The sequence below is a fragment of the Lampris incognitus genome, chromosome 14, assembly GCF_029633865.1.
Source record: "Lampris incognitus isolate fLamInc1 chromosome 14, fLamInc1.hap2, whole genome shotgun sequence".
Taxonomy (NCBI): domain Eukaryota; kingdom Metazoa; phylum Chordata; class Actinopteri; order Lampriformes; family Lampridae; genus Lampris; species Lampris incognitus.
In genome coordinates this window covers 34,634,420-34,662,291 of record NC_079224.1, presented here as the reverse complement: position 1 = coordinate 34,662,291, position 27,872 = coordinate 34,634,420, and the positions used below count along the sequence as shown (strand labels likewise).

General features: G+C 46.1%; 1 protein-coding gene across 1 annotated transcript; it reads right to left on the bottom strand.

Annotated features, from left to right (window-relative positions):
- Positions 1 to 207: 207 nt before the first annotated feature.
- On the bottom strand, positions 208 to 27,872 carry slc6a9 (solute carrier family 6 member 9). The gene is made up of 11 exons (XM_056292539.1): positions 27,762 to 27,872; positions 26,586 to 26,862; positions 26,233 to 26,365; positions 23,541 to 23,675; positions 22,665 to 22,768; positions 9,888 to 10,125; positions 4,171 to 4,305; positions 3,953 to 4,052; positions 2,708 to 2,808; positions 1,022 to 1,192; positions 208 to 456 (listed from the first exon to the last, which is right to left on the bottom strand). The coding sequence occupies exons 1-11, from the start codon at positions 27,865 to 27,867 to the stop codon at positions 208 to 210; spliced, it is 1,749 nt and encodes a 582-aa protein (XP_056148514.1). The 5' UTR covers positions 27,868 to 27,872.

Below are 27,872 nucleotides of genomic sequence, written 5' to 3'. Positions count from 1 at the left end.
TTTTCTTCTTTTGTCTAGAGACGTACAGAAAGAAGAGGTTAGGATAGAAATAATAAGCCCTTACAATATGTAAAGGTCTCCAGCGAATGGGATCTCCCCCACAGAGGACTGCAGGAAAGAGGGGCCAGGAGAAGGGAGGGAGAGAGGGAGGGAGGAGGATGGGGATGGAGGAGGAGAAGATGGCGGAGCGTGGCGCAGTCGGGGCCTCTATGCGCTGGGGTTGGGGTTGTTATGTGTGTTGGTGGAGCCGTTGCTTCCCTGAATGGTCAGGCTGATCTCCTCCTTCTTCTCCTTCTCTTTCCCTTCCTCCTTCAGCTCCTCTTTCTGCTCCTCCTTTTCCTTGAGGGGGCGCTCTTCCACGGCGTCCTCGGAGGCCGACGGTGCGTAGCGGCCTATCCGGTGCTCCTGCAGGGCAGGACCCCATGTGGGGTCCGATCGGCACGCGTTCCTCAATCGCTGGTGGAGGAGAGAGATGGAGAGAAGAGATGGGGGGGGTACATTAGAGCTCTGTGCACAATATGTAATTTCATGCTGTAATCTTAAGAAATACGTTAACTCAGTAATCACTGCTGCCTTATAAGCACATGTACTCTTTTTCATCATCAGTTACTATACTAAAAAATTTCATATGAAGAATGCATTGATTTACTGTGTAATGTATTTAATTTCATCTTATCTTATTTCTGTTCAAATCTACACTTTGGCATACGCGCCCATGTTGATCATGCCAGTAACGCTCACTGAATTGAATTGACAGAGAGCAAGACGTTTTGAGGGATATAAATATGGATTAAAAAGTGTACTGTGTTAATTATGAGGCTTGTTATCATAAAAAGAACAATGGCAATATTGTTTCGTTTTATTTCTGTAATGGTTGAGTTGATGCAGTTAATTAATATAACACGTCATCCCTATTAGGGAACTCTTTTCATTATTTGGGACACTGCACACATTTATTATCACCAGTAACTGGTTCAGGGACACCAGATGGTTGGACACCGATTTAGAAATCCCACTTTACCTCTCTGAACGTGGCTCCCGGAGAGCTTGAGATTTTGTAGAGGGCGTAGATGGGTATGCAGACCACTGAAGACATGGCCATTGCGAAGCCGATAGCCAAAGACCAGCCGGGGTACACATATTTATTGTAGGTGATGGGCTTGTACTGGATCACCGTGAAAATCAGGATGAACTGAGGGAAGAGGAACAGCATACTAACTTCATACCACATCTCAACCAGCGGTTTGTGCATATACACTTTTTTTGTGTGGCTTTCCCCCCCTTTTCTCCCCAGTCGTAACCAGCCAATTACCCCACTCGTCCGAGCCATCCCGGTCACTGCCCCACCCCCTCTGCCGATCCGGGGAGGGCTGCAGACTACCACATGCCTCCTCCGATACATGTGGAGTCGCCAGCCGCTTCTTTTCACCTGACAGTCAGGAGTTTCACTAGGGGGATGTAGTGCATGGGAGGATCACGCTATTCCCCCCAGTTCCCCCTCCCCCTAAACAGGCACCTCAACCGACCAGAGGAGGCGCTAGTGCAGCGACCAGGATACATAACCACACCCGGCTTCCCACCCACAGAAACAGCCAATTGTGTCTGTAGGGACGCCTGACCAAGCCGGAGGTAACACGGGGATTCGAACCGACAATCCCCGTGTTGGTAGGCAATGGAATAGACCACCATGCTACCCAGACGCCCACTATATACTCTTCTTTTAATCCAAAAACCCAAGCAAGTACTGAGACCAAATAAAGGGAGAAAAATGAAATAAGAATGAATAATTCAGTAATAACAGGTAAATCACTTTTCATTTGAATTAATTTTTCTTGTATCAGTACTGCTCAGCAGCAAAAATGCTGAAGAGAGAGAAACACTAAAGCTTAAAAGAGACAAGAGGAGACACATACAGCTCCGGCTCGGAGAGATGGAGCTACAAAGTCAGAACTATGGTCACGCTTTTACCGAAGGCCCTTGAGTGCACGGCATTAGCTTGTGCATTAATATGAAAGAACTAACAAAAGAGACGAAAATTGGACAAAAAAAAAAAAAAAAGGGGAAGCCCAACACAATGATTTTCTTGGTCGGCCCAGCAGCTTAGCGGACTAATACGCCTGCTTGGGAAATATCATTGCTTGCAGTAGCATGTGTTCATGCCCCAGCAAGAAAGATTTGTTTATATGGGTTTTATGGGGAACAAAGCATCGGTGGCCAGACAGATTAGCGCTGATTGCAGCTAAAATGTAGGTTGGGTCCCTAACGGTTTGTCAGCAACGCAGGACAACCGAGGACCTTTTTCCACAACGTGTTTTAGAGGTTGCCGCTCTGCATCACTAGATCGTTTGTGATCTCTTAAAAAAAAAAAATAAAAATAAAAAAAAAGGTCTGGAAAAAAGTTAAGTTTTCAGGAGTTGAGAGGAGTGTGTTTTTCACATATCTAATGTCTGGTGATGAATAAGGTGAAAGAAATAGCCTTGTTAGCAGTCACGGTGTAACAGATATATATGTGTGTGTGTGTGTGTGCTGGCAAAATGTCAGGTATTGACTACATTAAAAACAGAACGGTGTGACTCACCCTCTCCATGAAAAGTGATAAAGAATCAATTTCAATAGTTTCAGGTCAAACGCTTCCATTACTGCGACTAATAGCTGTGGTGTGCACGAGCATGTGAAGTGCATGTGAGGTGCACGGGCAGTGACTTACAGAGATAATGACAGGCGAGATGAACCTCCAGCAGACTTTGAAGAAGAGGGGAGGTGGGAAGCCGAGCATCATCTCCACATCTTTGAAGTAGTTCGTGTGGCCTTCGCGGACACAAGACAACACGGTCGCTCACACATTGACACCATACTCACAGTGATCACGAGTTTGGAAAAAAGATGAAATGTAAGACGAATGAACGCATTGGTTCTCTGGTAATGAAAATCCAGATGGCGAATTTGGTTTTGTCACTAAAAATAGTCAGGGCTTTATTTTGCTGCTTTTTTGTGGGTATTGATGGACGAACATGCATTACAGTTTTCATTGTTAGCGCTTAGCCAAAAGAACATTGATTAGGGATGCACCGATAACAATACTCATACCAGATATCGGGCTGATACCAGACAAAAAATGTACCAGACTAAAATGTATCGGTATCGGAGATTTTACGCATGTAAAAACCAACGCAAAAAGCCATGAGTAACATGTCATAGACAAAAGCAAAATGGCTTGATTTACTTCATTTTTGGAACACAGAAGCTTGTATTTAATGTTCGAAGAAAAAAAAACTGTCTCTATCTCAATTATTTTGCCCATTGACTGCAAACAAATGATGTAATTCTGCACTGTTCATCGAAAGTATCGGTACCGATATTGATATTTGATTTTGATGTACTTTATTGATCCCCATAGGGAAATTACACTCTGCATTTAACCCATCCTAGCTGTGTAGCTAGGAGCAGAGGGCAGCTGCTGTGCAGCGCCCAGGGACCAACTCCATTTCGTCTTGCCATGTCTCAGTCAGGGGCACAGACAGGAGTATTAACCCTAACATGCATGTCTTTTTGATGGTGGGGGAAACCGGAGCACACTGAGAAAACCCACCGCAGACATGGGGAGAACATGCAAACTCCACACAGAAGACGACCTGGGATGACCCCCAAGGTTGGACAACCCCGGGGTTCAAACCCAGGACCTTCTTGCTGTGAGACAACGGTGCTAACCACTGCGCTACCTTGCCGCTACTTGGTATTGGCTGATACTTTTAAGATTCATACTTGGAATCTGTATCGGCAGTGAAAAAGTGATATCCACTCACCCCTAGTATCAATTCACTGCGTTCATTTGAGCATGCAATGCTGCAAAAATGAAAATTTTCAATTTCAAATTTAAGGTTGTAATGCAAAAGTACACATGCACATGTCAACCCATCCAATTCTATGTATGCAGGCAGCATATTTCACCTACCATATATGTACATGATGCAGATACACATGATGCAGGAGATGATAACCAGAGAGAAACTAGCAGCATAGTTGTCCATCAGCAACAGCCAATATATTCCTGCCTAAACACAGAGAGCATATGTAGATAAAGTCAATACTGTAGCTCCGTAAGAGAACGTGTAGTTTGTGTGTGAATGTATTCCAGAATATGTCAAATTATGTATGTCTTTCAGTACATACCCGAGTGGTGAGTGGCACCCCGAGTAGGAATCCAACTACTGCCACTCCCAGAGTGATGATGGTCTTGTTTCTCATGATCCAGTCTGTGCCGATCTCATCCACGATGGCTGTCACCAGTGTCTCCAGCAGACAGAACTGCAAGAATGGCAGACACATAGAATCAAGATGGACAAAAAGGTACTCCTGAAGACTTATATGGCAGAGTCAAAGTACAGCAATGGTATTCCTGACCAAATACAACCAAGATGGAGAGTAGCAACATACACATGTGCAACAGTCACACTGTAAAGGATGCAATGTCAGGTAAATTGGTCCCATCAGTCATGTTAGGCTAAAACTGTTATTGTTTGATAGAATATGAAATCTGTCTTGGTCTGTTGTTTTATGACTGCTCTTGAGGAACAACAGAGAAATAACATAATCTAGTTTGATTTAATGACTTCTTTGGGCAACTGCCTTATTTTGTACTATAAAATCCCCCTAATCACTGCTAGGGTGATTAACCCTTACTATTCAAATTCTGACCTTCGACAGCATGGGCCAGGTCTTTTTTAACCCGGCCTAAATCTTGCCTTGTTATTACTCTCTATAAATCCATCCACCCATCCATTATCCAAGCTGCTTATCCTGCTTAGGGTCGCGGGGATACTGGAGCCTATCCCAGCAGTCATTCGGTCTCTATAAATCTTGAAATCCAAATCTATTTTGCACCAACACTGCAAATTCTTCTGTGCTTGCCAAGATTTGAAATCTTAGATCAGGAAATATGCGATTACTTATCATGTTTTAAAAGTTATTTACTAGTTTCTATCTTTGAATTCATGGTATATTCTTAAATTGATCATGCATGTCTTTCATGCCTCAATTAGTCAGGAAATCTTACAACTGAGTAATTTATTGTTAAAACAAGCTACATTAGCTAGAGTAGCAATTTGTACCATTCTCTTTCACAAAAAATAACTTGTTTCAAGATTCAGTGACACAAACTCAAGTTCAATTGCTTGATTTAAGAATGACACAAGGTTTTGTTTTTTTTAATATATATAAATACATTTTTATTCAATGGCCCAACATGCTTCACCTATCACGAAATGAAAGTACACTTTGATTTTCACTGCTCAAACTTGGAAAGAGTTGTCAGTAAATGTTGACAGAAATTTCACTTGTCCTGGTTGTGATTTCAGTAAAATCAACTTTCCTGGTTTAAGATGTATGCTCTGGGATTAAGGACTAGTTTTAAATTTGGGCCTACATATTTCAAGATGAGCCAACTTGTTTCAAGTAACGGAATAATCATACTCCAGTAGTATTTAGTAGTTTCCACTTAAATTAGTGATTTGATTTCTTGTTCCTTTTTCCGTGTGCTAAAATTAAAAATGCAAAAAATTGAGTTAAGAATTATTTGCTTCATTTGCATCTTTTTCAACTCCCAAGAATTTGGTAGTAATCTTTACGGCTCTTGATTTTTTTTTGACAGCATCCAGCTGCTCTGACGTGTATGGTTTAGCGTTGGCTGTGTCTGGGGCACCCTCCCCTGACACGGTGGTATAGCAGTCTAAGCGGCGGTTTTGTGTCGATACAGTTGCTACTGGGGACCAGGGTTTGCGCCTCGGTCTCGTCAGATTCGACTATGGCCGGATTCGATGAAGCAGCAATAATTGGAAGTTGGCGAACGCATAGAGTATGAGGGTGAGTGTTTCAACTAGAATAGGGAGCGATTAGCCACTAAATTGGGGGAGAAAAAGGGAAAAATCAGAAATAAATAATAATAAAAAAGAATTTTTCGCTAATATTCAGTGTATTTCACTTATTACTGTGCTGTAGCAAGTCTGAGCTTAAGTAATTTGATCTAAAAAAAACCCAGCATTTTCTTCTTATTTCAAGCCTTTGAACACTCATCTGAGCCTACTTATTTCTATATTTGAACCACCTTATTTTAGGATTTCTTGTCAAGTAAAATTATCTTGCTGCATGGACATAATTTCACTAGTATTAAGTACTTTTCCCCTCAAATTCAGTGTTTATTTCTTGTATTTAAGCTCATGTTTTTTGCAGTGCATAAACAGCCCATCACTCATTAATGAATAGGTGAATAACTCTTATTCGATGTTTCAGAGGTCAGGGAGACTATTTTTGAGGTTTACACCATTCGTTTTTTAATTTTTTTCCATGCTGTAAACCCCCCCCCCCCCCCCCCACTAGCACAAAATAAGATTGGCCAAAGACAAGATAATATAACTACAATGATTTCTCTCAGTGTATTTTTTGCCTCCAATGTCATCTGTAAGGTAGCACTGCCTACCAGGCTATGGCTATGGCAGGGGAGAGGAAGAACTGCCTTACAAGCAACTTTTGAGGCAAAAAATTTCAGCTGAACTGATTTTGAACTGATTTTACAAAGATAGCATGGACACTCTTGTAGATTTGGGGTTTCGCCATAAGCAAAAACCTAAAACTTGCCCAAAGGGAAGGAAAGCTGAAAAGTGGATAATGTCAAATGTAAAATGTCAAGTGCATGGGGAACAGTCAGTCTTGTAGATCCAGGAGTTAAGAGTTCTCTTTATCTTTAGGTGAGGAGCTGTAATCAGGATTTAGCGGTTGTCACCCTCCTCTTTCTCAATGTGTGCCATAAGGGTATCAATGACCTGTTGTGCACTAAACCTCGCCATGGGTGCAGCAAATCAATTTGCTGAGTACAATGGAAGTTCAGGCAGGTACAATACTGTTATTGTCAAATGACCCCACCACTGTGTTTTTTCAATTATATTTATTCCTCAGGACTTGATGAGTTTATTTTAGTTCTCCGTATGTCGGACCTTCCATGAGTCAGACCAAGAAGGACAATGTTATATTTACAACACCTACCTAATGGTGCTTGTTTTCCTGTGGGAACACTTGTAGATCTCGTGACAGTATCAAGGCCCCCCTTGACCTCTGTTGCCACTGTTCCCCATGCAAACATTACAAGCTAGGCAGTTTTTATTTCACATTTTCAAGACGCCCCCCCATAAGCATCCCAAGGGCCTGCAGGTGGGACCCCTGACAGACCTCACAACCTGGTGGGAAAACAGGTAAGATTTCTGAGAGGGTCAAGGCTCTCCTTGATCTCTGAACCCACTGTTCCCAGTGCAAACAATACAAGGACAAGCCCATGTACAGTTTTATTGTTTCACTAGTTGAAAATTTCCCCCATAACCACTGTTTTTCTTGATTTGACCCCCTCTGATAAACCTGTAATTCATTTCAATAAATGCGGGTCAAAATTGACTGGGAACAGCCTTAATAATATTAATCATCATCATCATTACATTTACATAGTGCTTTTTCTAGACACCCAAAGTGCTTCACATTGAAGGGGGTAACTCACTTCAATCACCACCAATGTGTAGCACCCAGCTGGGTGATGCACGGTAGCCATTTTTTGCCAGAATGCTCACTACACATCAGCTTGAGGTGGAGAGGTAGGAATAGTTGAGCCAATTACACACGGGGATGATTAGGTGGCCAGATGGAGAGAGCCAGGTTGGGAATGTTGCCAGGACACCGGGGAACCCCCTACTCAGCGATAAGTACCATGGAATCTTTAATGACCACAGTGAGTCAGGACCTCGGTTTAACGTCTCATCCAAAGGATGGCATCTCCTACAGAACAGTGTCCCCATCACTGCACTGGGGTGTATTTGTTGTTTACAGAGCTTAATGTACAAAAATGTGTAGCAGCTGTACAAAAATATGAAATTTAGAACTATTTCCATTTTTGTAAAATTTGGGTCACTAGGAAAAGTCACCAAATTTCAGACTATAATAATGACATTAAGGGGTGCTTTTTCATCTCAACTCATCATCAGCCGCTTCTCCAGGGTCGGGTTGCGGTGGCATCAAGCTAAGTAGGGCACTCCAGACATCCCTCTTCCCATCAACGCCCTCCAGCTCCTCCTGGGGGATCCCAAGACGTTCCCAGGCCAGATTGGACATGTAGTCCCTCCAGCGAGTTCTGGGTCTACCCCGGGGTCTCATCCCAGTTGGACATGTCCAGAAAACCTCCAGAGGGAGGCGCCCAGGAGGCATCCTAATCAGATGCCTGAACCACCTCAACTGGCTCCCTTCGACAGGAAGGAGCAATGGCTCTACTCTGAGCTCCCTACGGACGTCCAAGCTCCTCACCCTATCTCTAAGGCTGAGCCCCAGACACTCTATGAAGGAAACTCATTTCAGTCGCTTGTATCTGCGATCTCACCCTTTCGGTCACTACCCAAAGCTCATGACCATAGGTGAGGGTTAGAACGAAGACTGACTGGTAAATTGAGAGCTTTGCCTTCCGGCTCAGCTCCCTCTTCACCACAACGGTCTGGTACAACGTCCGCATTACTGCTGATGCTGCACCAATCCGCCTGTCAATCTCCTGCTCCATCCTACCCTCACTCATGAACAAGACCCCAAGATACTTGAACTCCTTCACTTGAGGCAACAGCTCATCCCCATCCCGGAGGGAGCAATCCACCATTTTCCAGTAGAGAACCATGGCCTCAGACTTGGAGGCGCTGACTCTCATCCCAACCGTTTCACACTCAGCCGCAAACCACCCCAGTGCGTGCTGGAAGTTGTGTACTGATGAAGCCAACAAAACCACACCATCTGCGAAGAGCAGAGATGCAATTCTGAGGTTCCCAAAATGGACACACTCCTCACCTTGGCTGTGCCTTGAGATCCTGTCCATGAATATCACAAACAGAATCGGCGACAAGGGACAACCTTGGTGGAGTCCGACACCCACCGAAAACATGTTTGACTTTGTGCTGAGAATGTGGACACAGCTCTCACTTAGGTTATACAAGGACCAGATGGCTTGTAGCAGCTGCCCTAGCACCCCATACTCCCGCAGTGCCCCCCACAGTGCCCTGGGGTACACGGTCGTAAGCCATCTCCAAGTCCACAAAACACATGTAGACTGGCTGGTCAAACTCCCATGCCTCCCTCAGCATTTCTGCAAGGGTAGAGTTGGTCCATTGTTCCATGGCCAGGACAGAATCCACATTGTTCCTTCTGGATCCGAGGTTCGACAATCAGTCGGAGCCTCCTTTCCAGCACCCCAGAGTAGGCTTTCCCAGGGACACTGAGCAGTGTGATACTCACAAGTGGACGTGGGTGCTTTTTCTGCTATTAAATGAGAAAACGGGTCAAATTTGACCAAAAGTCTATAAGGGTTAATTCTTGCAAATGGAGCTTTAAAAAATAAAAGCTGCACATATCTGGTGAAATTATGCAATTCCTTTTTATTCTTTGATACTGTGATGCGCATATATATATAAAAGTACTGCAATGTTGATTTTTTTCAAAATCTTTCAGCCCTAGACTACTTGGTTTGCTGGTATGCTCTGGTACGGGATGCTAATATTTTAAATATACATCGTTTGCATATTAAAAATATTCACTATCCCAAACCCTGTAGATTAAAACTAACAGAACTAAAAGGTCAAGATGGGCTAAAATGACACAAACACAATACACAACTAGAGACCAATTTTAACATCAATTCCATCATATTTTTTTCAAGAGTTGTTTCCATAGCTTCAGGACTAGATATGTCACAAATTGAAGGTCAGGAGATGGTAGTGTCATGTTTTTGTATGTGCGTGCATGTGATTGAAAAGCATTTACTCTGTGTGTGTGTATGTGTGTGTTTTCACACTTTACATGAAAGTGCTTTCCAGCCTCACCTGAGTCCCTAGTCCCAGAAGGATAAGCATGAAAAAGAAGAGCAGGGACCAGAGAGGTGAGATGGGGAGAAGAGTGAGAGCCTCTGGGTAGGCCACAAAGGCCAGCCCGGGGCCGTGGTCGGCCACCTCAGACACCGGGACGTTCAGGTGGTGGGCCATGAACCCCAGGATAGAGAAGATGACAAATCCTGCATACACGCTGGTAGCGCAGTTGGTTATGCTGATGATGATGCTATCCCTGTAGATGGTAAAGAGAAAAAAATTCTGTAATTCACTGAATTGAAGATACATGCTGCTAATTCAGTTCAATTCAATTCAATTTATTGTCATTAAAAACGATGTGCAGGCACATGTTAAAAATGAAATGAGGGCTGTGGCTTCACCAAACAGTGCAAGACAGCCACAGACAAACACGGCAAACACAGTATAAGATATACACACGAAGACCAAAAGCTAAAAATAAATTAAAAAAGAGCAAGAGTACAAAATATTTAAAAATATCTACAGACATTCAGTGGGTAGCCAGGTTCAGGTAGGCAACGGCTTGTGGAAAGAAGCTTTTTTTGAGCCTGGTAGTGCAGGCTCTGAGGCTCCTGTAGCGCCTCCCAGAGCGCAGGGGGGAGAACAGTCCATGGTTGGGGTGGATGGGATTTCTGCTGATGCTGAGACCCCTTCAAAGGCAGCGTTTGTGATAAATGTCTTTTATGGCTGGGAGCTGGGTACCGGTGATATGCTGGGCCGCCTTGACGACCTGCTGCAGAGCTTTCTGGTCTACTGAGGTGCAGTTTCCGTACCACACTGAGATGCAGCTGGTCTGGATGCTCTCTATGGTGCAGTGGTAGAAGTTGGTGAGAATTTTGGGGGACAGATGGGCGCTCCTCAGCCTCCTCAGGAAATGCAGGCGTTGTTGGGCCTTTTTCACAAGGGCCTGGGTGTTTAATGTCCAGGAAAGTTCCTCGCTGATGTAGATTCCAAGAAATTTAAAGCTGGAAACACGCTCCACTTCCACCCCATTGATGTGTATGGGGGAGTGGCTGCAGCTTCTAGACCCCATGAAGTCCACCATCAGCTCCTTCGTCTTCTGCACATTGCGGACAAACTTGTTGGTAGTACACCATGATGTGAGGTGCTGAATCTCGTCCCTGTAGGCCGTCTCGTCATTGTTGGTGATACAGCCAATGACTGTGGTGTCATCTGCAAACTTAACTATAACATTTGACGGGTGAGTTGGCAGGCAGTCATAGGTAAAGAGGGAGAAAAGGAGGGGGCTCAGAACACAGCCTTGAGGGGCACTTGTGCTGAGGGTCAGGGTGGAGGAGGTGTGGTCACCTAACCTAACAGACTGAGGTCTGTTGGTTAGGAAGTCCAGGGTCCAGTTACAGAGGGAGGGGTTGAGGCGAAGGGAGAGGAATTTGGTGGTTAGTTTGGCAGAGATAATAGTGCTGAAGGCAGAGCTATAAACAGCATCTGGATGTATGTGTTGTTAAGTTCAAGGTGGGTCAGAGCAAAGTGCAGGGCAGTGGCAATGGCATCCTCAGTAGACCTTTTGGGACGGTAGGCAAACTGATGTGGGTCAAATGGGGGGGGGGGTAATGTTTTTGATGTAAGCCAGAACCAGTCTCTTAAAGCACTTCATGGCAATGGGAGTGAGTGCTATGGGTCAGTAGTCATTCAGGATGTTGGTTTCTTGGAGACAGGAATTATAGAGGTGGTCTTAAAGCATGCCGGGACTATGCATTGGGACAGCGAGAGGTTAAATATAGTTGTGAAGACCTCAGCCAGCTGGTTGGCACATTCCTGGAGGACCTGACCCGGTACGCCGTCCGGTCTGGCAGCCTTCCGTGTGTTCACTCTGCACAGTGATTCTCTGACCCCTGCGATCGATAGAGTTGAGCACCTGGTTTTCTGGGTGGCTGGGGATTTTTGTGGCTGGGTCAGTTTTGTCCTTGTCGAAGCGGGCATAGAAATGATTTAGCTTGTCTGGCAGGAAGGCATCATGGACAGTGGGACCGCTATTGGAGCTTTCGTAGTCTGTGATAGACTGAATGCCTTGCCACATTCGCCGGGGATTGGAGTTATTGTGAAAGTGGTCCTCTATTCGTAGGGAATATTTATGTTTGGCTGTTCTGATGCCCTTTTTGAGGTTGGATCTGACTGCGCTGTAGGCCTCGCAGTTACCTGACTTGAACACTGCATCCCGGACTTTCAGCAGCTACTGGACCTCACTGGTTACCAAGGTTTCTAGTTTGGAAAGGCGCAGATTGATTTTTTTGTTGTGACACTCTCAGTGCAAAAGTTAATGTAGGCTCGTATGGCAGATGTCTGTTCATTCATGTCTATATGGGAGCCATGGGTAGCTGAATGTGCAAAAGTACTCCAGTCTATGTTGTCAAAACAGTCCTGGAGTTCAGAAACTGCTCCTTCTGGCCAGACAGTGATTGTCATTATTGCTGGCTTGACCCGTTTTATTAAGGGTTTGTAGGCTGAGACCAGGAACAAGCAGAGGTGGTCAGAATGCCCCAGGTGGGGGCAGAGAGTAGCTTTGTATGAGTCCTTAATGTTTGTATAGAGATGGTCCAGGGTGTTTTGTCCCCTAGTGGGGCAGGAGACATGCTGATGGAATTTGGGCAATACAGCCCTGAGGTTAGCCTGATTAAAATCACCACCTATGATAAAGGCATTGTCCGGGTGTTTAGTCTGTTGTCTGCTGATGGCACACTGTAGCTGCTTAAGTGCTACCTTAGCATTAGCATGTGGGGGGGGGGGTGCATACAGCGGCGATAGTAATGGCCGTTAGCTCCCTGGGCAGGTAAAAAGGCCTGCACTGAATCATAAGGACCTCGAGATTAGCAGAGCAATGCCTTTCAACGATCTTTATATTGTTTCACCAAGAGTTATTGACACAAATACTCAAACTTCCTCCGCGGCTCTCGCCGGAGTCCGCTGTCCTGTTGGCACGGAAGGATGTGCAGCCTGCGACTGCGGAGTCGGCTATGTTGCTGTTGAGCCAAGTCTCTGTAAACATCAGCCGACAATAGTTCTGCAGCCTTTTCTGGGAGGACAGCCTGAGTCTTATCTGGTCCATTTTGTTAGCTAACGATCGGACATTAGCCATGAAGATGCTGGGGAGGGAAACTTTGAAGGGAGCGCTACTTAGCTTAGCATGGAGCCTGCCTCGTTTCCCCCTCTTCTGTTTACGTTGCCGACGGGGGCAGCATTTCCACTGCAAGACCGGTGAGCAGATCATATCGTTGGGGAAATGGTCCGTGATGGTGGAGGGAAGTGAGCAATCCGTTCTGAGGTTTAAAAGTTCCTGACAGCTGTAGAAGAGCGCATGACCTACACTTGTAAGTAAACTTAAAACTAATGTATAAATAACAAAGGAAACATAGCACTTAACAGGGAGCCGCAGTAGCCACTGCGTCCAACGCGCCGCCATCTTGTCCAGAACGTAAATTACTGGTGAAATGATGGTCGGGGGGGGGGGGGGGGATCTTTTTGTAACAGTTGTCAGAAACCTTTCAGACAACAATGCTACTGTCATTAACAGCATAGGATAGCTATGTAAATGAGGACTTTCCTCTATGATAAACAAAATCATTAAACTTACTGACCATGCCACTAAGAGTCAAGTAAAAAGTGTAATTTTGAAATTGTTGGACTCAGTATAGATGCTGTAAGTTGGAAGATGGAAACCAATACAACCCTGTCTGTCAACAGAAGTTTTTAAAAAGTATAATTAGAGGAATATTAAGGATATACTAAGTAAGAGTAATTACCCATATTTGGAAAAATTGTCCACAAAAAACAGAATTTATGCATACCATTTCTTGAAGTTAAAAATAAAACTGTGGTGGACACGTATTGGGGACAGAATTCAACCCAGGAACTAAGGGTTAAGTCATGGTTGCCCTGGCAGGTTAACGCAGGGTTAAGTTATGGTTGTCCAGCCAGTTTTCTGGATATTCTTGCCACCTCCGCTCAGTCGAGCTGTGGGTTTTGTTTGTCTCGCTGATTTACCGTGGATTAAAGAAAGTTGCCTACACGGCTAAAGTGTGAACCTACGGTCTTCTCCGTTACTTCGGCTCTACACTGGTGACCCCGACGTCGGTTTTCGGATAAGTTTTCTGAAACCACACACATTATGGCTACGAACGCCGTTGCAATTAAACTGCCGGAGTTTTGGGAGCCTTCCGCGGCTACATGGTTCGCGCAGGCTGAGGCACAGTTCGCGCTCAGAGACATAACAGCAGACGAGACCAGGTACTACTACGTAGTGGCAGCGCTGGGGTGCGCTACGGCTTCCAGGATAAGCGGTTTCATAACCAACCCACCGGCCGATGGTAAATACGCCGCACTTAAACATCTCCTCCTTGAAACTTTTGAACTGTCAGCAACGGAGAGAGCACGTCGCCTCTTCGCAATTCAGGTCTTGGGAGATGGAAAACTATCGGAGCTAATGAGCAGGATGTTAAACCTACTGGGTCAAGAAAAGCCATGTTTCCTGTTTATGGAGCTGTTTCTGCGCAACATGCCGCCCCACGTCCAGACTGCGCTCGCTAACTCCACCATCACTGATCCCCGTGAGCTGGCAAAGGAGGCTGACCGATTCTTCGTCGCTACACAACGTTCCTCCCATGCCGGGGTGCTGGCTCCTACCTTCACTGGCCCCCCGCCGACATCGCGGGCGTGGCCCGACGGTGGCGCCACAGCATCAGACCGCTACAAGCCCTCTGGACTCTGTAAGTACCACGCTCGATTTGGTGCGAAAGCTAAACGGTGCCGTTCCCCCTGCAACTACAGGCCGACGGGAAACGAGAGGGCCAACACTCAGTAGTGGCCATGAGTGTTGGCGATACGAGCAGGCTACTCTTCATCCTCGACACCATCTCCGGTCGGCGATTTCTTTGTGACACGGGCGCACAGAGAAGCGTGCTCCCTGCTACTGACGTCGACATCATGGGCGGGGAGCGGGGCCCCCAGTTGGCGACGGCTGACGGCAGCCCTATCCACACCTACGGCGTGCGGTCTGTAGAACTGTGTTTTGGTGGACAACGTTTCACGTGGGAGTTCGTCATGGCCAATGTAACGCTTCCCCTCCTCGGAGCTGATTTTTTGTGCGCTTACGGTTTGCTAGTGGACATTCAGAACAGCCGTCTGGTCGATGCCTTAACCTTCTCCTCCTTCGCATGTACGCGGAGGGAAGCGGCCTATGCAGGTCTAGCCAACTCTCTCTCAGAGGCAGACAAGTTCACCCGCCTCCTCGCTGAGTTCCCTGACCTCACCCAGCCTACCTTCTCTGCACCCACCGCTAAGCATGGGGTGGAGCATCACATTGCTACGAAGGGGCCCCCGGTCTATGCCAGAGCCAGGCGTCTCGACCCCGCCAAACTCGCCATTGCCAAGTCTGAGTTCAAGCACCTGGAACGCATGGGGATCATCCGCTGCTCTGACAGCCCGTGGGCGTCCCCACTCCACATCGTCGCTAAGCCTGATGGAGGTTGGCGCCCATGCGGGGACTACCGCCGACTAAATGACGCCACCACGCCTGACTGCTATCCTGTCCCGCATATCCAGGACTTTTCTGCAAACCTGTCTGGCAAATGCGTCTTCTCAAAAGTCGACCTGGTCCGTGGTTATCATCAAGTTCCCGTGCACCCCTCAGACATCCCCAAGACAGCGGTGACAACCCCATTCGGCCTATTTGAATTCCTACGAATGCCATTTGGACTCAAAAATGCGGCCCAGTCCTTTCAGCGGCTGATGGATTCAGTGCTCCGTGGCCTTCCTTTCATCTTCGTCTATTTGGACGACATACTCATCGCCAGCGCCTCCGAGGAAGAACACCTGTCCCATCTTCATGCCCTCTTCACACGCCTCAGCCAGCATGGGCTGATCATCAACCCGGCGAAGTGCCGGTTCGGGCTGACAGCCATTGATTTCCTCGGGCACCGCATCACTGGGGACGGGGCAGTCCCCCTGCCCTCAAAGGTGGAAGCGGTGGCGGCCTTTCCACGCCCCCAAACAGCTCGTGCGCTCAGGGAGTTCATCGGGATGGTGACATTCTACCACCGCTTCATTCCTCGAGCCGCCTTTATCATCCGGCCACTGTACGAGGCGCTGAAAGGCATGTCCCCCAACCAGGCGGTCGACTGGACAGCAGAGCGGGACCGTGCGTTCACCGAGACTAAAGCTGCGCTCTCCCAGGCTACCCTGCTAGCGCATCCTTCACCTACAGCGCCTATTTCCATAACCACGGATGCATCGGACTATGCTGTTGGTGCGGTTCACGAACAGTGGGTGGGGGGGGCTTGGCAGCCTTTGGCCTTTTTCAGTCGCCAGCTTACACCCCGAGAGCGCAAGTATAGTACTTTTGACAGGGAACTCCTCGGTCTCTGGCTCGCCGTCCGGCATTTCCGTTTCCTGCTAGAGGGCCGCGAGTTTACTGCGTACGTGGACCACAAGCCCCTCACGTTTGCCATGTCCAAGACGGCCGAGCCATGGTCCGCTCGCCAGCAGCGACAACTCTCCTACATTTCGGAATTCAATACCGACATCCAGCACGTCGCTGGTAAGTCTAACCAGCTAGCTGACTGCCTGTCTAGGGCAGTGATTGGAGCGGTCCACCTAGGCCTTGACTATGCACAGATGGCTGCTGACCAGGCCACGGACCCGAGCATCCTCCGTCTCCGGGCCTCCGATACGGGGCTCCGCCTGCAGGACGTTCCTTTCAGCGACACAGGTGTCACCCTCCTGTGTGACGTCTCCACAGGACAGCCCAGGCCCATCGTCCCGCACAGCTGGAGACGCCCCGTATTTGAAGCTGTGCACGGCCTCTCTCATCCAGGCGGTAAGCCATCCGTGCGCCTGACCTCTGCTAAGTTTGTGTGGGAGGGACTTAAGAGAGACGTGAAAGCGTGGGCCGACTCGTGTGTTGCCTGTCAGCGGGCTAAGATACACCGCCACATTAAGGCGCCCCTGGAACGCTTCGCAGTGCCGGAGAGACGATTTGACCATGTCCACGTCGACCTGGTTGGTCCCCTACCCCCCTCCCATGGGTTCACCTACCTCTTCACTGTGGTGGACAGGACTACGCGCTGGCCTGAAGCTGTTCCCCTGGCATCCACGACGTCTGCTGATGTGGCCCGGGCTTTTATTGGGTCGTGGGTCTCACGTTTCGGTACGCCTTCCGACCTTTCATCTGACCGCGGGCCACAGTTTACCTCAGAGCTATGGAATGCTGTGGGTGAGGCTCTGGGCGTCAAGCTTCATCGCACTACCGCCTACCACCCTCAGGCGAACGGCCTATGTTAGCGCTTCCACCGGTCCATGAAGGCTGCGCTTCGGGCTACTCTCAAGGACTGCAACTGGGTTGACAAGCTCCCATGGGTCATGCTGGGCCTGCGGACCGCCCCGAAGGAAGACCTACAAGCCTCCTCTGCGGAGCTGGTGTACGGCACGCCGCTGCGAGTCCCAGGCGATTTCATGCCCAATGCAACGCGTCCCTGGTCAGCTGTGGACCAACGAGCCTCCTTGCTGGACGGGGTCAGAGCTTTCACACCCGTCCCTACCGCCCAACACGGCGCTCCGGTGTCCCAGGTGCCCCCAGGTCTGCAGTCAGCGGACTACGTGTTCATCCGTCACGACGCACACCGCCCCCCTCTGCAACCCCCTTATGACGGACCCTTCCGCGTCCTGGAACGGGGAACTAAGCACCTGGTGGTGGATTTTGGGGGCACGGCCGAGCATGTTTCAGTGGACCGAGTTAAACCCGCACACCTGGACTTGACGCAGCCGTTGGAGTTAGCCCAATCTCCTCGTCGCGGTCGTCCCCCGGCTCCGCCTCCCCCCCCCCGTGGAGGCCCGAGCTGCCTCTTCTGCTCCTCAGGCCGACCTCCACAGGCCCGCGTCAATACCTCCCACAGACACTCCGGCCCCTGTTATCCGGAGCCGCCGCGGACGGCCTGTCGTCCACCCGCGCCTGCCTGACTTCGATTACTAGGGCGAATTCTGGGGGGGGCTCATGTGGTGGACACGTATTGGGAACAGAATTCAACCCAGGAACTAAGGGTTAAGTCATGGTTGCCCTGGCAGGTTAACGCAGGGTTAAGTTATGGTTGTCCAGCCAGTTTTCTGGTTATTCTTGCCACCTCCGCTCAGTCGAGCTGTGGGTTTTGTTTGTCTCGCTGATTTACCGTGGATTAAAGAAAGTTGCCTACACGGCTAAAGTGTGAACCTACGGTCTTCTCCGTTACTTCGGCTCTACAAAACCTTCTTTTTACTCTGTTTTAAGATCCAGTCAAGAAACACATATAAGTCCAGGTTTAGACCTTTGACCCCAGGAGACATTTTCTAGCACCGCTTATGCCAGGATCAGACAACACGACTTCAGCCCGATTTTGACATCGCTGAAAATTTCCAGCACCGGGCCCGATTATGAGCATCGGGAACAACGAACAGGCATCTTTACCCTGTGTAGTGTGACATAATCGAATTACAGCAATGTGGCTCAGGGATGCCCCACGACACCCCAACTAAAAGTCTAGCATGTCAGAATTTTTTTGTATTTTCCTGCCTAGTCTGACAATTCCTACGATGTGTTCCTTGACGTTGACCAATACGATGACAGTGTGCTTTCTGGTGCACATATGTAAACATGGCAAAGAGAAAGAGGGATGTTGCTGTTGTTGCTTTCAGGTGAACGATGAAACCGAAGAAAGTTTCATTGAGCGGTGACAAACACCCCTGCAGGCCTTTTTGACATTTCCTCGAGGGAGTACCATGACAGAGTCAAAAAAGATAGGCTAAATGTTGGTGAGAAATAGCGGTGGCACTTGAACAACCCTGTGAGATGGTTAAGCTAGGTTAACATTCTCAAGTAGCACTAGCCACAACAGCATCCACAATCGTTTTTTAGGGGTCCAAGCAGTGAGAGCTGCGGAACCCTACTATTATTATTATTGTTATTACTGTTGTTTCCGCATCAGCTCCAGTCCTGGCGCTTTTATGTTTTGGGTCATATCTCGGGCTCTGTATGGAATTTTTGAGAAATTCTTTTTTACTCAAATTCTTTGGAAGCTCCCGAGTCTAATGCACACATTCTCGCCAATTTCCGTCTGCCAAAATTTCCCGCTATTTTCAAAAAACCGAAAGTGAAAGTAAAACGAACTAGTCTTAGACTGTTCATCTGATTCACACGAAATCTGGTATGTGTCATCTCCAAACAATGATGATAAAAAGTTGTTAAAAGAATTTTGATATGCTTATCCATTTCGAAGTTACATGGCAATCAAAATTTAAGGTGTGGTCCATAGTGACTCTATTGCCTACATCTAGTGATGTGATTGTCCAAACTTAACGAAACTTGTCACGCACAAACACCACAACATTTTTTGGAAGCACGCAACATCTGGACCCATTTGGCTACATTGCCTAAAGTGCCAATTGGCTGGATTACTAAAATGGCTACCAAACAGCCAATCAAAATTCCGTAGCTAATATTCGCTAGTGTGAACGGCCGATCCTCATGAAACTTGACAGGCTTATTTATTATTTCTGGCACATAGAAGCCATGTACCAAATATGAAGCAGATTGGACACATGGGGGCGCTACAAGGTTGGTAGGCAGCTGTAATACTGCTTGGACCCCGTTAATCGCCGCTTGCGGCTATATTTCTTTCTTTTTAGTTTCTGAACACAAGACTGCCAGCATCACACATAGCGCTTCTGTAGCCATGATCGACAATTTCTCGACGTGGAACTCACTCAAAATCGTGAAAGGCCGCGTACGATTATTGGTTGGGGTCATACTTGTAGTGTTGCCAGTCTCCCGGCCAACACACGGCAAGAATTTATGGCACTATGGCTAATCGGACATGGGGACCATCGTGAAAGACAACTTTGATTGAAGCAACTAAAATGATAAGAATAGCCTTTTGTGAAATTGAAAAGCATGGGTTTTCATTTGAAAGACTAGGAAAGTCAAGCAACCCACTGGTTTGTGAATGAATTCCTTCCCCTATGTTTCTGGAAGTTGTTTCTGGAATACAGATTTGATGTGACAGGTGTGTTTCTAAAAAAAAGAAAGAAAAAAGACCCCCCCACAACCCTCATCTCTACTGAACCAGGACCACTTGTCATAAAAACTTCACAGATATCAGAGAGAGAAAGAGCCTCCATGGAAAACCCTTCTCGGTTGATAGCTTTACAACTCATGCCCCCCCCCCACCCACCACCACCTCAAATTCAAGAAATTGTGAGATCGCATGATGTTTTCCCTTTGCATTTTCCTTTAAAGTGAAGACAATATTTGGTATTTTGCAGATTCATTTCAAAACATATTTACATTTGTATCTATCCGTCCACTCGCATGAGTACACAGTTACAACTAGAAAAAGAAAGCCACTTAATTTGTGTCATTGTACAGGTTAAAATGAAATGTGTTCTCTGCATTTAACCCATCCTACTGTATAGGAGCAGTGCCCAAGGACCAACTCCAGTTCTTCTTTCCATTGCCTTGCTCAAGGGCACAGACAGGAGTATTAACCCTAACGTGCATGTCTTTTTGATGGTGGAAGGAAACCAGAGCAACCAGAGGAAACCCATGCAGCCATGGGGAGAACATGCAAACTCCACACAGAAAGGACCTAGGACGGCCGGGGGTTCGAACCCAGGACCTTCTTGCTGCGAGGTAACAGTGCTAACCACTGGGCCACCGTGCCGCCCATAATGCAACAAATAAGGCTGGGCAATAATTCAATATTATTGTCCATCATCTTATTCAGATATTGTCATATCGTGATATACATTTTGTTGACTAAATTAAATGATAACAACAATCTGTTAACTAAAAATTTCACAAAAAGAGGTGTGAAATATATGAGGGAGTATTATTTGAAAACTAGTTGTGGTTTGATATTATATTTTACATTACGTAGCAGGTCAATGTGACAAACATCAGTTGGATTCTTAAATATGGTATTGTTGCACATGTGAGAAGACATCAAGATATATATCAGTATTGTGTAAAATGTGATTATTGTGATAATGCTATTTTCTGTGTCGCTCAGTACTCCTCTGGGACTCCTGGCCTATCACACACTGACTGCAGCCCTGCCTTTTGGCCACTTGGGGGCATTGTGGGAGGTCAAAAACCATCTGAGAAGGGACGGCGCTGCAGAAGAGAAAGCTGATTAAACTGTTGTACAGCTGCAACCCGCGGATAGCACAACCTCAAGCTCCTGGCAGAGGAACAAATGAAAGTCCCCAGCCCTCCTCCCACTATCCAACACCCCCTCCATCCTCATGCCCTCTTCCTTCTCACTCCATCGGCATGCAGGGACAGCACAGCCACAAATACATGAGGGGGGGAAAAAATAAGACATTTTGCCCTCTTATCACTTCCACTTTTCCCCCTCCCGTCTCCCTCTCTCCCTTCACATGCACACGCGCCAGGAGAGCAGCCTCTTTAGAGTCAAAATGATGTCAAGTAAGAAACACACACACACACACACACACACACACACACACACACACACACACACACACACACACACACACACACACACACACACACACACACACATTATCTCTGTGCTCCTGCCATTTTCCTTATCTCACCTTTTCCCTCCCTCACTCTCCGCTTTTCAGCTCTACTTGAGCCTGGAAAGTGAAAGCTCGGACTCCTTACTCCTCCTCCTACAGTCTCTACATCTCTCTCTACTACTGACTTAGTGGTAAAAGTGATAGACAACTACTCTCGCCTCCTCCTATCTCGTCGTCTCATTGCTTCACCGCAGGGTCAACATCTCTACAGTCTATCTCCCACCTCCTACCTTAGCTCCACTCTTTTCTTACCGTATCTCCTCCTCCTCCCATTTCTTCTTTATCGTTCTCACATGAATTTCCAAGTTTCCCTATTTCATTCTTGTTTTCACACATTTCTATGGGGACCAACTCAAGTTCTTTCCATTGCCCTGCTCAGGGGAACAGACAGGAGTATTAACTCTAACATGCATGTCTTTTTGATGGTGGGAGGAAACTGGAGCACCCGGAGGAAACCCACGCAGACACAGGGAGAACATGCAAACTCCACATAGAAAGGACTTGGGATGGCCTGGGGATCGAACCCAGGACCTTCTTGCTGTGAGGCAACAGTGCTAACCACGCAACAAATAAGGCTGGGCAATCATTCAATATTATTGTTCATCATCTTGAGATTAAATTCAGATATTGTCATATCGTGATACACAATTTTGTTGACTAAATTAAATAACGACAATCTCCCCTCTCTCCCTCCCTTCACATGCACACGCACCAGGAGAGCAGCATCTTAAAAGGAATCAAAATGATATTAAATAAGAAACACACACACACACACACATACATTATCTCTGTGCTCCTGCCACTCTCCTTATCTCACCTTTTCCCTCCTTCAGTCTCCACTTTTCAGCCCTACTTGAGCCTGGAGAGTGAAATCTCGGACTCCTTACTCCTCCTCCTACAGTCTCTACATCTCTCTCTACTACTGACTTAGTGGTAAAAGGGACAGACATCTACTCTCACCTCCTCCTAGCTCGTCGCTGCACTGCTGCACCGCAGGGTCAACATTTCTACAGTCTATCTTCCACCTCCCACCTTAGCTCCGCTCTTCTCCTACAGCATCTCCTCCTCTTCCCCCTTCTTCTTTATCCTTCTCATATGAATTTCTGTTTACCTTTCATTTTTGTTTTCACACATTTCGATGGTTTTAAGTGGGCTGAAGTCTGGAGTACCGACCTGAAGCAATTGTTGTGGAACTTGTTGTAGGAAGCCATAGTAATGAGACCACCCCAGGCGCAGCCCAGAGAGTAGAAGATCTGTGACGCTGCATCTCCCCAAACCTAGACAGACATGTGCACATGTACACAGATAGAGCTCATTAAAACAAGTGCACTGGATTTATTGTCACTACCATTCAATCATCTCTTTATTTCCCTCTATCTATCTATCTATCTATCTATCTATCTATCTATCTATCTATCTATCTATCTATCTATCTATCTATCTATCTATCTATCTATCTAACTATCTAAGAATGAATGAATGAAAGCTACTTTATTCAACCTATCTATGAATGAATGAAAGCCACTTTATTAAACATCATATTCTTGTAACAAATTGTATACTTACAACAAATTTGTTCTAACCCATCTTATTGTGTAGGAGCAGTGGGTCGCTGCAGCACCCAGGGACCAACTCCAGTTTTTCTTTCCATTGCTTTGCTCAGGGGCACAGACAGGAGTATTAACCCTAACATGCATGTCTTTTTGATGGTGGGAGGAAACCGGAGCACCCGGGGGAAACCCACACAGACGCGGGGAGAACATGCAAACTCCACACAGAAAGAACCTGGGACGGCCTGGGGTTCGAACTCAGGACCTTCTTGCTGTGTGGTAACAGTGCTAACCACTGGGCCACCATATCTCTATCTATCTATCTATCTATCTATCTATCTATCTATCTATCTATCTATCTATCTATCTATCTATCTATCTATCTATCTGTCTGTCTGTCTGTCTATCTATCTATCTCTGTTTCTCTCTCACTGTGTTTCTCTCTCTCTCTCACTGTGTCTGTCTGTTGGTGTATCTGTCCTTCTTTCTGGACACGTACCTTGGCATCGAGGACCTTCTGCCACTGTGGTGTCAAGTAGTATTTGATGCCATTGATCGCTCCATCCAGAGTAATGCCTCGGATAAACAGGATGGTCAAAACTAAATAGGGGAATGTGGCTGTGAAGTACACCACCTATGCACAGAAGCACACACACACACAAAAAAAGAAAACACACGAGTGCAAAGAATTGGTCTTGTATCAGTTTGTGCCAACTCAGTTGACAGAGATATTTGAAAACATTTATAGGAATGGTTTTCATTTCCTTTCTAATTAAAATTTATATATATATATATATATATATATATATATATATATATATATATATATATATATATATACACTACCGTTCAAAAGTTTGGGATCACCCAAACAATTTTGTGTTTTCCATGAAAAGTCACACTTATTCACCACCATATGTTGTGAAATGAATAGAAAATAGAGTCAAGACATTGACAAGGTTAGAAATAATGATTTGTATTTGAAATAAGATTTTTTTTTACATCAAACTTTGCTTTCGTCAAAGAATCCTCCATTTGCAGCAATTACAGCATTGCAGACCTTTGGCATTCTAGCTGTTAATTTGTTGAGGTAATCTGGAGAAATTGCACCCCACGCTTCCAGAAGCAGCTCCCACAAGTTGGATTGGTTGGATGGGCACTTCTTGCGTACCATACGGTCAAGCTGCTCCCACAACAGCTCAATGGGGTTCAGATCTGGTGACTGCGCTGGCCACTCCATTACCGATAGAATACCAGCTGCCTGCTTCTGCTCTAAATAGTTCTTGCACAATTTGGAGGTGTGTTTAGGGTCATTGTCCTGTTGTAGGATGAAATTGGCTCCAATCAAGCGCTGTCCACTGGGTATGGCATGGCGTTGCAAAATGGAGTGATAGCCTTCCTTATTCAGAATCCCTTTTACCCTGTACAAATCTCCCACCTTACCAGCACCAAAGCAACCCCAGACCATCACATTACCTCCACCATGCTTAACAGATGGCGTCAGGCATTCTTCCAGCATCTTTTCATTTGTTCTGCGTCTCACAAACGTTCTTCTTTGTGATCCAAACACCTCAAACTTGGATTCATCCGTCCACAACACTTTTTTCCAGTCTTCCTCTGTCCAATGTCTGTGTTCTTTTGCCCATCTTAATCTTTTTCTTTTATTGGTCAGTCTCAGATATGGCTTTTTCTTTGCCACTCTGCCCTGAAGCCCAGAATCCCGCAGCCGCCTCTTCACTGTAGATGTTGACACTAGTGTTTTGCCGGTACTATTTAATGAAGATGCCAGTTGGGGACCTGTGAGGCGTCTGTTTCTCAAACTAGAGACTCTAATGTACTTATCTTCTTGCTCAGTTGTGCAACGCGGCCTCCCACTTCTTTTTCTACTCTGGTTAGAGCCTGTTTGTGCTGTCCTCTGAAGGGAGTAGTACACACCGGTGTAGGAAATCTTCAATTTCTTAGCAATTTCTCGCATGGAATAGCCTTCATTTCTAAGAACAAGAATAGACTGTCGAGTTTCAGATGAAAGTTCTCTTTTTCTGGCCATTTTGAGCGTTTAATTGACCCCACAAATGTGATGCTCCAGAAACTCAATCTGCTCAAAGAAGTGCCCATCCAACCAATCCAACTTGTGGGAGCTGCTTCTGGAAGCGTGGGGTGCAATTTCTCCAGATTACCTCAACAAATTAACAGCTAGAATGCCAAAGGTCTGCAATGCTGTAATTGCTGCAAATGGAGGATTCTTTGACGAAAGCAAAGTTTGATGTAAAAAACATCTTATTTCAAATACAAATCATTATTTCTAACCTTGCCAATGTCTTGACTCTATTTTCTATTCATTTCACAACATATGGTGGTGAATAAGTGTGACTTTTCATGGAAAACACAAAATTGTTTGGGTGATCCCAAACTTTTGAACGGTAGTGTATATATATATATATATATATATATATATATACACACATACATACATACATACATACATACATACACACACACACACACACACACACACGCACACAAACAAAAACCTTGCACGCATGCACACTCAACTCCATAGACATGCAAAACATACATATACGCCAGTCAGTTAAACAGTGTGTTATGACTGTGTGAAGGAGAGTTTGCAGGTGATTGTCAGCTTGTGTGTAAATTAGGCCTTATATTTTGAATGTTCCAGCATGTCCACACAAATACATAAACACGTGTGCATGTGTATGTTTAATTTCCTTTATTAATCCCCTTGGGGGAAATTCAGTTACTACAAATTAACCCATGCTAGCTGTGATCTGTGTAGCTAGGAGAAGTGGGGTGCTGCCTTCATGCTGCACCTGGGAACTCCAGTTGTTTTCCCATGGCCTTGGTCAGGGGCACAGACAGGAGTACAAACCCTAACACGCATGTTTCTTTTGATGGTAGGGGAAACCAGAGCACCTGAACAAGACCCACCACAGACACAGGGAGAACATGCAAATGCCACACAGAGGACAACCTGGGATGACCCCCCCCAAGGTTGGACAACCCCAGGGTTTGAACCCAGGACCCTCTTGCTATGAGGCGACAACGCTTACCACTGGGCCACCGTGCCGCCCAAATGTGACCATTTATGCTTTCTTTTGCATATGTGCAATATCTGCATGAATATCTATGTGTGTAGGTGTATATGTGTGTGCATGTTGCATCTGACCTACCTTTCCGGAGGACTTGACCCCCCTGATGAGACACAGGAAGACAACCACCCAGGAAACAGCCAAGCAGCCAAGGATGGGGAGGCGCACCTCTCCAAAGTTACCGATATCATCTGAGATGTTCAACACGTAGTGTCTGACAGGAGGGAGAGATAGATGTGGAACGAAAGGTTAGGAGTTAAGGTTTGATTTTCTGTCTTCTGTAGGAAAGAATAAATTCCAGATACTAACACCGGCGTTCCCCATGTTGGTAGGCAACAGAATAGATCGCTATGCTACCTGGCCACCCCCATATATCTGCAAATTGATGATTTTCTTATAAGTTGCTTTGGATAAAATCTGACTGTGTCCCTTACTTCCAGTACTCTTCACTGGGGCTGGTCCTCTTGGTACGGTTGACTACCTCCGAGACTCCTGCCACCAGGCTGGTTGTAGCATTAGCCAGGCTAGTGTTCAGCTGTGTGCTGCTGCTCACCACCCCGCTGCATTTCGGCGTGTTCCAGGGGTTGTCGCAGTATGTCCATGGCAGCAAGTTGGTCATGGACATGAAGAAATAGTAGAAGGCAATGCAAATAACCACGTTGTAGTAAATGCCAATGTAGGTGGACACCACCATCATGCCGTAGCCCACACCTAGGGAAGAGATGGGTCGTAGCAGATTAGGAAAATACAAATAGCCTAAATAGAGCAAAACATGCATGCATCTTACCTGCCCTTAATATCTTGCCAAACTGAGAAGAATATCCTTACATTAAGCAAAGAACTGCTCCGTTTTCACATACTCAGTATATTGACATATCTCAGTAAGGTGGCCATGCTCAGAGGCACTTCAGATATAATATCTCCCCACTAATTGCCAGACTACATGTTTCATCAACAAAAAAGTGTTTTTTACCAAAATTACTGCTCTTTACTTTGTGCTACCCTGTTGACAAAGTTTGCACCAAATTTACCAATCCCACTGACCCAAATAAGCTTGACATTTTGAGTTAATATTAGCAGCCTGGATAAGGTAAATTAACTAGCATGCTTGAAGAGTCAATTCAAATATGCTATCTCCTACTCTCCATGCTTGTCTCCATGCTGATGTTTTGACTTGGCTGAAAATAGTGTTTCATTTAATTCTGTTTCACCTCAGTGATATCTGAAACTATAACCAGGTCATGACTGTAGTGAAAACGATCGATAACAAATAATAAGGAAAAATAAATAAAAACAACATTGAAATAGAATGCACACGGCTTTATTTAGTGTGGCTGCAAGAATGACGCCTGAAATAAAACAAATAAACAAAACTTGGAAAACCCTTAAAAAAATTTAAAAAGCAAAGGTTATATATAGCAATTAGATTACTCTGCAAAGTTATTTAGAGACTCTCCAAAGACATTTCAGCCCAGTTGATCAAATCCTACACTGGCTCTTATTTTATTAGCATTCGCCTCTCTTATTCTTAACTCCAGAAGTCATAAAGAGAGAGAGACGCGCGCGCGCACGCACGCGCACGCACACGCACACGCACACACAGTACTTACCCTTAAACATGGGGCTGATCTTCCACACCCCCAGACAACCCAGACTAGCAAACTGACCAAAGGACAGCTCCAGAAAGAAGAGGGGGATGCCACAAAAAACCAGCATGATGA

Coding starts and splice junctions, on each gene's coding strand:
- slc6a9 (XM_056292539.1), bottom strand. CDS start 27,867: ATGCTGGTTTTTTGTGGCATCCCCCTCTTCTTTCTGGAGCTGTCCTTT. Junction 1,193..2,707: donor TCTCGCCTGTCATTATCTCT/GTAAGTCACTGC, acceptor CTCTTCCCTCAG/TTCATCCTGATTTTCACGGT. Junction 457..1,021: donor CGGGAGCCACGTTCAGAGAG/GTAAAGTGGGAT, acceptor CTCCTCCACCAG/CGATTGAGGAACGCGTGCCG.